This window comes from Macrobrachium nipponense, chromosome 8 (genome assembly GCF_015104395.2).
Source record: "Macrobrachium nipponense isolate FS-2020 chromosome 8, ASM1510439v2, whole genome shotgun sequence".
In the NCBI taxonomy this organism is placed as follows: Eukaryota; Metazoa; Arthropoda; class Malacostraca; order Decapoda; family Palaemonidae; genus Macrobrachium; species Macrobrachium nipponense.
In genome coordinates, this window is record NC_087203.1 from 39,634,424 (window position 1) to 39,648,396 (window position 13,973).

The following is a 13,973-nucleotide window of genomic DNA, read 5'->3' on the forward strand; positions in this document are numbered from 1 at the left end:
TATTTCATTATATAAACAATTCTATAGACAAAGTTTCTATGCAGTAAAACACTGATAAAGAGGTTACAAACCTATGAAAGGGTATGCTCCCTAAAAGACATCTTGTCTATTTCCCTTTTCCCTGTGTTTTTGGTTATCACCACCATCTTTTATAAAACACTACATATCCTTAGACTTTGGGTTACACCAATCCTATTCACAAAGGCTGCTGCCTCCTTTTTCTTATATTCCCTACTCACCTCCTGCTTTTTCTTACATACTTATCAAGAAGTACTTCCTTACCCACTTACCACAAAACACTACCTAATGACCCTTTGGCCATATGGATAATCTTTACCACAGGGCTCCTAAGAGTTGGACCATTAAAGGATCTATTTTATTATGCTCCTCCACATACTTGTGCTTTTGTTGTACACACCCCAATAATCACATTTAAACCTTCTTCCATTTGAAAATAACCTATCCAATATAAGATGAAGGATTGAAAATAGCTAAGTTTTACTGTACGTGTCCAGATCACACTCCACTGTCCAACTACTAATGAAAACTCCCACATAACAAGAAAAGAAGAACAACTCCAAAAAATACAGTCTAAGCAACCACAAAAAAGAGAAAAGCAAACTCTTGGTGGCTTGTCACCAATGAGAAAAGACCAGCTAAAAGCAAAAGATACAAGACACTAAACTCAGTAAACCATTACAACTCATGTGAACACCTTCAGAATGTGTGAACAAGAAAATGCACACAAGAAAATGGATGAAACAGTAATATAAATGAAAAACTCTGTGTCAAGTAGATTTAAAGTTATGCCATAATTCACTAGTTATTCCTCTTATTGTGTCAAAAGCCTTTCAATATGCTGTTGCACACTTGATGAAGTTCTGTGTATTATATTAAAATCAGGAGTCTTTACTTCATAAACAAAGCTGCAGCTCAACAAACCTTTCTAATTTTACAATCAACACAATTCAAGAAATGATGATGATGAGTGGGTGCAACTGAGGCTTACTTCTTTTCTACATATTGTACTCGCCAAAATATCCAAAATAATACATTGATGTCGTATCAAAATTTCTGAACTAAGAATGTTGGCATATCGTTCCTCGATAATTTGGCACACCCTCATTCATAGTATCATACTACAAAGAATAAAATTATAATCACTGTTTCAAACATATTTCTGTACAACTCTAACTCTTGAGCTTTAGTACAGGAAAATCTGTTAACCTATTCCATATTTTATACCTAAAGAGAAAACATTAAATAATCCTAGTCTTTACTGAATGTAATACAGCACTATATATTACCTGCTGACAAGAAGAAACAACTCCAGGCATAGCAATTTTTGTAGACACCAAATTGGCTAATTTTGGGGATACATCACACATCTTAAGTGTAGATGATGCTCTACGATGAGCACGCTGCTGCAGCATCTGGTATCATTACATATATTATTATAACATTTTAATTTTAAAGACTATTCATCACCATCTTTGGCACATGTAACAATTATCATTAAGCAAGATCACTTTGTCATCTTGAGTATCTATTCATGAACAGTATAAAACACAAAACAACTTTATATACATACATACAGAAAGGAGTATGTACTGCATATATCAGTCATATACCTGGTGCAATTGTTTTAATCCTGAGAGTGCTGACTGTGGATCAAAGTAACTTTCAGGTTCTCTTAAGTTACTGAGGGCTGTAGATATCTGGGAACCGTATGTATCATGGAAATGACGTTCATGAGGAGTTTCTGGTGGTGTGGAAGTTATATCAGCCAGCTGGTCCAATACAAAAAGTAGCTGTGGGAAAATAAAATTCTCTGATCCAAAGATCATGGTAGAATAAATAATCTAAAAACCAATTATAAGTACAGACTATGTCTTCTAATCTGTGATCATATATCAGCTAGACAACCAAAGTCCAGAGAATGAGTAGATCATCAATCACAAAATATATAATAAAAATAAAATAAGAACAGTAAAAACTCACTGGCTTGAATATTATGTTGTACTTTTTCTTTATAAGCTGCGTCTTTTCTGTTTGACTTAACGATGAATTATTGTTCAGCCTTGCAATTTCAGCAGTCAGTTGATGACATTTTCGAGACATATCACTATGGTGCTGTGCTAATGTGCCAAGCCACAATTCATCCCAAAGCACAGTGATGCGTCTGAGTTCATGGACAAGCATCTGCACTTCACTGATACTGGAACCAATCTGTGAGCAAAATGAAAACAGTTAATGTACACCTACAAATGCAACATCTAATATCACACATACACTACCCAATCTGTGAAACAAATTAGTTGCCACTGATAAGACTACTATAAAAATTGACTTGTTTGAAAATATTAGCTTAAACTTTACATAAAATTCCAATAAATAAAAGTGACACAATATCTTAACTTATCATATCACCAAGATTAGGGCCTCTCTCTTACCATCCTCTTAATGCAAATCATAGTATAGTATCTAAATCGCTTATTTGTTATAACTAAAACCTAATAAAATAAGAAAATGGCATTCTGTATTCATAATTCCATTAGAATCATAATCATTCAATTACAGACAGAATTAGTCTTTGGAACCTACAATGAATCTTGGCCTACTTGCCTGCTTTGTCAAAGTGTTTACAAGATCTGAGAAACAGTTCCTCATAAGAGTCCGTCTTTCTTGTTCTTCTGTTGATTCTGAGAGAAGTTCTTCCTCCTCTTCCTCCTCCTCTTCGTCTTCATCAACTTGATCATACTCTTCTTCCTCCTCCTCCTCATCTTCTTCTTCATCACCTAGCACTTGTTTTATTTTCCTAACATGTCTCCCCTTATGTAGGTATTTTGCTAACATATCTGTAAATACCATATCAATAAACATTAGAAAGTGTTTCTACAAATAATAGCAGGCCTTTACTGAAACCAAAGGTAAATATTTATGCTTAAGTATGTCACAACACATCAACTTACTATTGGCAAACAGCAGAATTTAAAATAAACGTGAGGATTTTGCAAATAAATATGTAATAAGTAAAAAATGCAAGTAAGAGAAATTAAATAACTTCACAAGGAAGTCGTTGAAACAAACAATCCAAGGCACGTAGAAGCTGTGGTGCCAGCATGTTTATCATGGAGCTGAGTTACCTTTACAGCTCTAAAATATCGTAAGAAGCAAGTGTCACTCAATAGGTATTTTATCATAACAAAAAGAAGTGATTCAGACAAATCAAAGGTAAATGAAAGAAACGGGGAAAACACCAAAATGTAGTGAAAGAGAAAAATCTTCCTAGTCCAGCACACCGAACACTAGTTCAAGTAAGGATTTTTATTTTTTTATTATTGTATTGCCCTTGATTGTTTTTATACTTTATCAATATGTTAAATTTACTGTGAAATTCCCTTTTATTTTTTCAGGTGAATTGGTACTGCTTTTATGTACATACAGTAATGTTTTTTACTGTCTCTTCTTCTCTACTCAACAATACACACAATCCCTCCATCTCAAAAACTGCTGTGTGTCACCACACTCATGTATGATTTTGTTCATCTTTTAAGCTAAATCATTTCGAAATACCTAATTCTTTCATCTATTATGTTGAGTATGGTTATCATTACACTGAATGTACGTATATTGTAAAGGAAAAATCATGGTAATGCCGTTTTTCTCATAGGACACACTAGGCCATCGAGTACAAGTATAAGCTAGATAATCAGTCAGGTTGAAGAACGAGCATTTTTCGACAAACTATACAAAATTTTAGTTGAAAAACAGAATTTTCGACATGAGAAATGTTCAACAAACGAGGTACCACTGTATAGTGTATAAGATGCACAGATTACCCAGTCATTACTATGATGACATTGTGCATATATTTCTAAAAGGACTAAATGCATCACGTTGTCTTTAGACAAAAACAATAAAATGCAATGTCACAACTCCTACCTGTGAGGGTTGCTTGATTTGCTGTTACATTTCCTCCAGCTGAGCCTACAACTGCAGGGAAAACAATCAAATGGGGAAAATCTTCAGCCAACCGACATAACAGCTCTGAGATACTACCTCTAACATATGGCTCTGGATGGTTCAGTCTTGAAAACAGCTGAAAGGATATTTTTTTTTATTAACCAATATTTTAATACTACAGTAGTCTAAAGAAGGTAAATGACAGGATGACCACAATAAGAATACAGAGGACAAGAAAATTAAATGTGAACAAGAACTCGCATACCTATATTATAAGTTTCACCTATTGCAATATGCTGAAACCTCAAATCTTTTATTAAAATTTGAAATTCTAATCACATTTTGGGAAGTCATTTAATTTTTTCTTACCTATCCTTATACATTTAGCCAATTTCCTGAAAGACCACACAAGTCACCAACTACTGGAAATATATACAAAGCATTAATCAATATGAATTTGTTACCTGAGGAATAATGGTTTTCCATGGCCGAGTCGGAGTTTCAGCTAGGCCCTTTTCTAAGACTCCCCTTAGTTCAGAGGCATGTTTCACTATGAGCCTTAAAAGACGCAATGTTGCAATGGTGCACTGGTCTGCATGGCTTACACTGTGCTGTAAATCATCAAATAATTTAAGAATAATAGTCAAAAGGGATGAATTACAACAATATTATCTTTACCAATATATGTAAAAAACATAATTCATAACTTATACCTCACAGGACAGGTATAATGCTATGCTTCTACAATAAAGGACCTGAAAGAGTCTGAAAGAAAGTCATACTGCATACTCCACTGTCCAAGAAGATGAAATTTCTTACTGCTCTGTGTCAACTACCAACTGGAAGATCTGAGGTATGGGGGTGAAAGGGAGGAAGGCATGGACAATTGTGGTAATTGATAGGTTTGTATGAAAATCTGTTATACTGTAAAGCCAGTTCAGGATATAGACTGATTATTGTTTAACTTGAGCCTGGACTCAACAAGAAATGAAGAATAGTGTCTAGGATTTGCAGACACCCAAAAATGTGGGCTAAAATAAATAACTGGTTTGTAATGGAAAACAGGGTTTTGTTTTTATATAGTGTTAAATTTTGTAATACTACTTCACATAGATCATTATGTCTTACATCAAGCACAGGTATTGTCATATTTCAAACCCATTGCTATATCATGAAAGCTGACCATTACATAAAAGGTGTTACTGCTTTATTCCTACAAGTTATGCAGATTTATGACTAATTTTATCTCCATAATTACTGTATTAATGGTATTAATCTAAAGAATATTACTATATTTAATAACAACTATGTTATAGTAGGACTATCTACATAAAATGTTCACTGACAGAAGAAATGATTCTAAAAAATAACATTTTGCATTAACCCATCACATTTGTGTCATTAATTCAACTAAAAAAGGACTTTAATTACACTTCATGTGGTAACTGAATCAAATTCAGATCACTGCAACTTACTCCTTGGCTTATTTTGAGGAACCTAAAGTAAGCTCTAGCAGCCGTGGTGAGAACAGTATAATGTCTTTCTTGAATTGAAGAATGAACTTCTACCAACCGATTACTAATATCTGGAACCAAACTGCTACTTATTCCCCAGGCCTGTAGCGTTGACATTATGTGATTCCCCACCTGAAACCAAATAAAACCATTAAGTTATAAACTATATCTAAGATTAATAAAACTACTTTGTACATATGAACTATAAATACCTTGGTTCCATTGGCACTGATTCTTGTACAAACTAGAAATAAAACTGGGCTTTCACTACTCTATTAACCAGTACATGTAATTACTATTCTTGTTAAAGTTTAGCCAGTTTTGTTATACAAAGAATGTGATTTTCCTCTAGCGGATTCTTATGTCATATTCAAATACACTTCCGTCTTGTGTTGATCTTTGCTGTGATAGGCCACATCAGATGCTGGAAGCCTTGGGTTTAGTAGTATCTTTTCTTTTCACTCCCTCCCTGCTAATGGCTAACGTTCAGGAATGAGAAGAAAGAACGGGACACAAACAAGTGTTGAAAGTAGGTTTACAGATGTGAGAACAAAAACAAGTCAACAGAAGTTCCAAGGTCAAGTATAGAAAACAGACAGAACACTGACCTTCTCCATGAGAAGCATCACATTGCAATCTTCAGCATTTTCTTATTGTCACTACAACCGTATTCCCATGAGAGCTACTTGACTACCTTGTATTTTATTTTAAAACTAAGAACAAAAACTGTCACACAAAATTAATATCAATCACTGTGGGTGATTGCTTTGCTATCCCTTCTAATCTTTTAATCTTAAATATTAAAATATTTAAATTATATGTAACAAAATCTGCCTTCCTATGTAGTGCAATGAACTCATTTCCTTATAGAATTAATAAATTTAAATATCTTATAAAAGTTTTGCAGAGACAAAATGCTGGACTCTCAAGTGTGTTGCTGTGGTCTAAATATGCAGAAAAGATTAGACTATAGAATGGTAATATGTTTTCTTTGTCCCAGACACTTAGGAAATGTAGGAATGCAAGGAAGACCGGAGGAAAACAACAAAGGGTTTGTAGAGAAGATTATTTATTGTTTTGAAGCTGAGCAAATGGAACTGAAAAGGAACTATGGAAGAAAGTGATGCAATTTGGTGTTCTTAAAAGTCTGTTTAAACTTTTGCAAACTTTAAAAAGCCTTCCTAATTGTCTTGCCTATTTTAAGGTAAACGCATTGCAAGCATTTTGTTCTTTCTATGGACATCCACTCCTAAAATATACAACTCTTCACTCATTCTATGTACAGTGCTAGGAAGATCAATGGAAAAGTAACTACATAAATGTGAACTTGCCTGATGTGGACCTTGGACTTCTTCTAATCTTAGGTCTTCCTCATCATCATCTTCACTATCTTGTCCAGGTCTCCAGCTACTTAACAGCCCACACATTTCCTCAATTTTATCTTGGCCAATTGAAGAATCTACAGAGAGTATTTCCTGTACTCTGCTTTGGTCCTCTTTTGATAACTGCGTGGTGGCTTTACTATTATGCTCCAAGATTTTCCTTCCCCACCTAAGAAGCAATAATTATAGGTTGATTTACAAAATCCTAATCACTATGTGATAATCAACAAATGGTCAGATGCTATTGTACACTTTCCAATTTATCTGATATGTATATATGTCAAAAATGAATAAATTTCTTTGATGGAGTTGGTTTACAAAAATCTGAAACCAAACCCACAAAACTTTATATGCTTACTTACAATACCATCATAGGTTGTGACACTAAATCAATTATGGTATTGAACATTAAACAGCCTAATCATGAAAATGATTTACCACAATCATCATACCTGAAACACCACGAAGCCACATGGAACCAAACTTTAGGAAGAGTTGGGCACTGTGTAGCTGCTAAAGTTAATATATGTCCAATATTTTTCTCTAAGACTGGTAAAGTGGAGTGGCTGACATCAGCTAATGGTTGTAACTCTTCAGGTGAGTATTTCTTCATTTCCAAATACACTGAAATTAAATTTTAACATTAAATGTATCAATAATACTGCAAAATCATTCAAGTCAAAATGAAAAGCTAAACTCAAAAATGATTCTGAAAGACATAGTATATGTACTGCATACTTCATAGGAAGACCATCATGGATAATACTGTTTGGTAAAATCTACTCATTTTCAAAAAATATATATCATACAATATATTCTCTCATATAAAACACAACCAAGACTGAAGACTCATAGGCTTAGGAATAGACTAAGGACTCATAGGCAGAAGAATAATATCAAACATACCCTTGCAACTACTACTTCACAACTGTCCTAAGTCTCTTTCAACATTTGACATGTAAGCAATGATGGTCTTACCATGTAACCAAGTACACATTCACTCCCATCTTAAAGCTGGTGAGCAAGAAAGATAACAGAGAACAAAGACTACTACAGTGTGCTATAATAAACACAATACACCAATTTGTGGAAATACTAGAGATAAACCATGTTACTGTCTTTTAAAAATGCAAACCAGAAGGAACAAGGCACAATAGAAATAGTGTAAATTGTTTTGTTAACCTCATGATAAAAAGCAAATCAACAATGACAGCATAAAATAATGGGAGGGGAGAATGCACCTAATGGAAAAATATTATGAATGGAATTCTAAATAAGTGAAGCCTACAACTTGGCAGTGAACTAAACAAAAGGTAACTTTAGAAAAAGATTGACCAGCCTACAGCTAGTATGTAATACATGTACTTTAAAGCTCTCACAATTTGTCAAATATATAAAAAAATTGCAAGAAATTTAAAACTAACTCTAGAATTAAATTATCACAGCCCTAGTTGCTAATCTTTTAAATGAAGAAGAAAAACAGTACTTACATTACTTTTTAACAAACTACTATCCACAAAGGAGATAAATCACACAAGCACCCATTTAAGAAATCGAGGAGAGATCTCACTCATCACCTCATCATGTGAGCAAAATATTCCCTTAAGAATAATCATAATTAGCTCTAACATTTGGAGACTTCACAAGAAGAATTAAAAGGTTCTGTCACAACCAGATTCCCTGAACTGCAGCACCAACATGCAGTAAATGTTCGTCGCTGTGGATTTCCCAGTTCCAGAGGTCCTTTATTCCTCACATTGTTGGACTGTGGAACAGCCTCCCAAAGGAAGTTGGGCAATTGAAACTTCAGAAGTTCAAGTGAAGGTGCAATACATTACTACCATAATACTATTCTTGCATTTTAATACATTTTTATCTATCTGTTATTTAATTAATTTTTTTCAATAAGTGGTATCTCTTCTTTTTGTATTTCCCTTTACCTCCTCTTACTACTTCCCAATGAACTCCGTATTCTTTGAAAGCTTGAATTTCAAGTCAATGGACCCTATGGACTTGTTCCACATTAGGTTTCTACTACTACTACTACTACTACTACTACTACTACTACTACTACTACTACTACTACTACTACTACTACTACTAGCTGCCCTAGTCTCTGGAATCTTGTAAAGGACTACGGCGTGAGGGACGAAATAATATACATAAGCTCTTATTATGGAGAACACCTGTATTAAGCCAGGTAGTTCAGAGCCGAGGTTTGGACTGAAATACACTACCTTTATATAACTTATCCATCCAACACGGTACTTCACTGGAAGATCCATCCGGCACCATCATCAATCTTTTCTCATCTTGAGCCCACCACTTATTAAGGGTGATAATGGAACGTGCACAAAGATGTCCAGCTTCATTAGGGGGCAATTTCAGCAAAGCTGTATCTGTCTGTGCTAGTGCAGACAAACTTGGGTTCAAGCCAGCAACAACTCCTGCAAACACTGTGCAACCAAGGCTGACATTTCCTTTGCTGCAAAATATTAAATCATTAGAAATGACACCATATGTATTAAAGTCCTTTGTTATAGTGACCCCATATATCAATAGCATAGGAGATAAAAATTAACATCAACATTACAACCCTAAAACAACAAACAACCTAAAGACACTCAAAATAAAATACCAAATTTGTAACTAATTTGTATTTTTCATAACTAACAAACCTGAGGTCTTAACATTAGGATTTACTAGCGCCAAGCTGGAAACCAGTAGAATTAAAATTACACTTGTGAGATCCAGGGACTAATGGCATCTATACCAGGTCACGGGGCATGTATACCCAGAATGCCCACGGCTACCTGTGACCCATCAGTTATATTTCTAACCCAGTTTAGACTGCTAGAGGGGTGGTTCGAGGTGGGCCTTTAACTGTTAAGACCTCAGGTTTGTTAGTTATGAAAAATACAAATTAGTTACAAATTTGGTATTTGTTCATACACGAAACAAACCTTCGGTCTTAACATTAGGATAGACTTACTATTGGAGGGAGGTAAGTCTCTACAACTGACTGGGAGTTTGCCACCTTATCCATTTCCGAATATATAGGGAAATTCTAAGAGAATGGACAATGAACCTAGGACCAAAGATATAAGCGGATCTATTGGTTTCCTCCCACTGGGTGTAGATACCATTCTACTGTTTACTCTTGTCCCTTGCGACTGGATCCACCTTCACCCCTCTTTTCCTTATTATCCAGAGGGGTGTGTTGCTACTGAAAAGTATATCATCAGCTAAGATAGCTTCACAGTATGGCTGACCATCTCACCTGCATCTAGTCCGTTCCAGCACATGACGGTACTCTCCTTCATATTGCCCGTAGTTAAAGGAGTAGGAAGAAAGTAGTAAAGAAAAAAAAGACCAGTCATCCCATTCATTCTACTTTCATACCTTCATCTTAGACTAGACGCAAACTGACACCCCGCCAGGGGCACTGGATGAACTATATCACTTGTTGGGCCGCCACCACTGGACCCCAGGAAAAGGTGTCCAAGGATCTATGGGCAACATCTTTCAAATAAAATGAGGTGAAAGTTGTTTGGCGCTTCACACGCCAGCTTTCAGATTTTATCCACAGACATGTTCTTCTTAAATGCCAGGGAAGCACTCACACCCCTGATGTCATGAGCTCTAGCTCCCACCTGGCTATCTGACCCTCTGTCTTCTGCAGTATAAGCATCTCTGATCGTCTCCCTTAACCAAAATGATATTGTATTCTTGGACACTTCCTTCTTGTTCCGTCCTGTACTTACGAACAACCTCTGCACCCCCCGGCCTGAGGTGCCTTGTTTCTCTTTTAAGTACTCCTTAGTGCCCTGACGGGGCACAGGAGCATCTCAGCTTTGTCGTTGTCTACAAAGTCTGCCAAGGAAGGTATGGTAAAGGAGTCGAATCTGCCGTCTACTATTGTTGGATTTTGGGTCTTTGCCACGAATTCTGGGACAAACTCACACACCATTGATCTCCAACCTCTTGAGTGCTTTATGAGATATGAGAGGCCAATGTCGCTCCCCCACCCTTTTTGGTTGAAGCCAGGGCCAATAAGAAGACTGTTCTTCAGGGTCAGGCTCCTATCCGTGGACTGCCTTAGTGGTTCGTAGGGGGGTTTTGTCAGACTACTCAGTACCTTGGTCAGATCCCAATCTGGGGCTTTTAGCTCCTTTGGTGGGCATGACTGTTCAAAGCTCCTCATCAGCATGGCCAACTCCCATGAAGACGATATGTCCACTCCTTTCATTCGTAAGACTGAGGCTAGAGCAGCCCTGTACCCCTTCACTGCAGATACAGACATATGTTTTTATGTTCTGAGATATATCAGAAAGTCTGCTAACTGCTGAATAGTGGTACCGAGTGGAGACACGTTCCCTCTACGACACCAATCACAGTATGCTGACCACTTTCCTTGGTATACTGTCGCAGATGATTTTCTGATATTACCTGCCATCTGAGTTGCTGCTTTCTGCGAAAACCCTCGCTCTCGGAGGAGATACTTGCCAGTCTCCACCCGTGAAGCGATAGGGACTTCACCGACTGGTGGTACCTCTCCACGTGAGGCTGACACAGAAGGTTGCTCCATGGAGGTAACTCTCTTGGCACATCTACTAGGAGTTCCAGTAGGTCTGGAAACCACTCTGCTTTCGGCCATAACGGGGCTACCAGGGTCATCTTGAGGTTCTGAGACCGCATTACCCTGTTCAGAACCTGACGGATTAGACAAAATGGAGGAAATGCGTACACGTCCAGATTGTCCCAGGGTGTTGTAGCGCATCTTCGCTACTGCCTCTGCGTCCGGGACTACTGAACAATACACTTCCAACTTTTTGTTGTACCTGGTTGCGAATAGGTCTATGATCGGTCCTTCCCACAACATGAGCATCCTGTCCACTACCTGTTGGTGTAGGGACCACTCCGTTCCCAGAATCTGATCCCTGCGGCTCAACTTGTCGGCCACTATGTTTCTTTTTCCCGGAATATACCTGGCCTTGATGTCTACCAGGTTCTCTATAGCCCACTGGTGAAGTTGAACTGTCATCACATGTAACTGCCGAGAAACTAGGCCTCCTTGCTTGTTTATATAAGCTACTACTGTGGTGTTGTCTGACATCAATACCACTGAGTGTCCCTTTACTCTCTCCCTGAATTCTTGTAGAGCCAGGAAAGCTGCTTTCAACTCCAGCACGTTTATATGGAGTTCTCTGTCCTTGCAACTCCATTTTGCTGACACCATCAACTCCTCCATATGGGCTCCCCAGCCTTCTAGTGACGCATCCGAGAACAGGCAAGAGGTCCGGGGAGGATTGTTGAAGGGGGACACCCACTGTCAGATTGTCGTCGTCCACCCACCACAGCAAGTCTTTCCTCACTTCTGCCGACAAGGGAATTTGCTCGTACGGGTGATCTACTGTTGGTGACCAAAACTCCTTCATCCTCCATTGTAGACCGAAGGTGTAGCCTTCCTTGTGGTACTAGCTTCTCCAGGGAGGTTAGGATTCCCAGCACCACCTGCCACTGTCTTGCTGGCTGTGTCTGCTTTCCCAGAAAGGCATTCACCACTTGTTTGCATTTCTCTACTCTTTTGTCTGTCGGGAATACTTTGGCTTGTGTTGTGTCTATCACCATTCCAGATATTCCAAACGTTGACTTGGATCCAGCTGCGACTTCTGCTGATTCACCACAATACCTAGGCTGTGACAAAGCTGCAGGAGGGCCGCCCTGTCCCTGAGTAATTTCTCCCTGGACTTTGCTATCACCAGCCAATCGTCCAGATATCTTATTAGCCTGATCCCCTGAGCATGCGCCCACGCCGACACGAGGGTGAACACTCTTGTAAAAACTTGAGGAGACGTTGTTAATCCGAAGCACAGGACCTTGAATTCGAAAGCTTTCCCTGCAAGACTGAAGCGGAGAAATTTCCTTGAAGACTGATGGACTGGTATCTGAAAGTATGCGTCCTTTAGATCGACTGTCAGCATAAAGTCTCCGATTCTGACTGCTTGTAGAACCGTTTTCGAAGTTTCCATCTTGAAACTGGTTTTCCTTATAAACAGATTCAGCGTTGACAGGTCTATTACTGTCCTCCACTCCCCGTTGGCTTTGGGTACCAGGAAAATCCTGCTGTAGAAGCCTTTTGTCGGACTGCATACTTGTTGCACAGCTCCTTTTTCCATCATCTTCTTCACTTCGTCCTGCAGAATAGTGGCCTTCTGAGATTTGTGGGCATAAGTGACGTGGGGTAATGGTTGATCTGTCAGGGGCGGGGTTACCTCGAACGGAATCAAATACCACCCGATCCTGAGAACATCCACCACCCACTGCTCTGCCCCTAGTTCCTGCCACACCTTCCAGTGATTTGCCAGGCAACCCCCCACTGGTGTGGCCGAGTGATGGGAGGCGCCCATCCTATCTTCTTGAGCCTCTCCCTCTTCCCCTATTGCCCCTTGCCCCCTTCCTCTGTTGTTTCTATTGTGAAAGGGCCGATGAGTTATCCTCTTTGGGGAAGCGGGTCTTGTGACTCTATTAGGGATGCTATGTCTCACTGTCTTCTTTCGAGACATCTGCTATTGTCTTCCCTCCAAAGGAGTAGTTTGACTGTTAGACGTTTTCCTAACTGCCTGTTGCACCAACCTATCGTTAGTGTCCATCCTTCTTCTATCTATCGCCTCTTCCAGTATGACCTCTGGCAACAGTAGTTGCGATTCCAAGATATCCCCATTCCTCATTGCTAACAGGGAATCCAAATCCACATTGCGGCTTAGTCTAGCCAATGCTGCATCTCTCCTCATTAGCAGGATATTTGCCCAAACATTGGCACTTACGTTTGTCAGGTACGCAATCGCCTTGGACCCTGACTGTAGTAATCTAATGAACAATGGTTCATCCACTACTTTCCTTGTTGCTTCCGAGGATGCAATTTTTGCCACTGCTGTTGACCAAAGGTCTAACCAGGAAGCAGCCTGAAAGACAGAAGAAGCTGTTGCTTCTAACGTAGCAGCCTCTTGGTACGTCATCGAAGGGCACTCCATTTTAACCTGATCCAAGGTTAATCCAGGCCTTAACCTTACAACATTAGGGTTCATTTGTCTAGACAGCAAAGGGACCT

At 38.5% G+C, this 13,973-nt stretch overlaps 1 protein-coding gene across 1 annotated transcript in view; it reads right to left on the reverse strand.

Moving 5' to 3' along the window:
* The window catches only part of LOC135222695 (serine/threonine-protein kinase SMG1-like), a gene marked incomplete at its 5' end in the record, with an annotated part of 271,434 nt that overhangs the window by 209,671 nt on the left and 47,790 nt on the right, over positions 1 to 13,973 (reverse strand). The window contains 10 exon segments of the mRNA XM_064260879.1: positions 1,308 to 1,433; positions 1,632 to 1,811; positions 2,002 to 2,229; positions 2,626 to 2,858; positions 3,946 to 4,102; positions 4,431 to 4,577; positions 5,442 to 5,612; positions 6,812 to 7,031; positions 7,315 to 7,486; positions 9,100 to 9,347. Coding sequence (XP_064116949.1) covers positions 1,308 to 1,433; positions 1,632 to 1,811; positions 2,002 to 2,229; positions 2,626 to 2,858; positions 3,946 to 4,102; positions 4,431 to 4,577; positions 5,442 to 5,612; positions 6,812 to 7,031; positions 7,315 to 7,486; positions 9,100 to 9,347 — 1,882 coding nt within the window.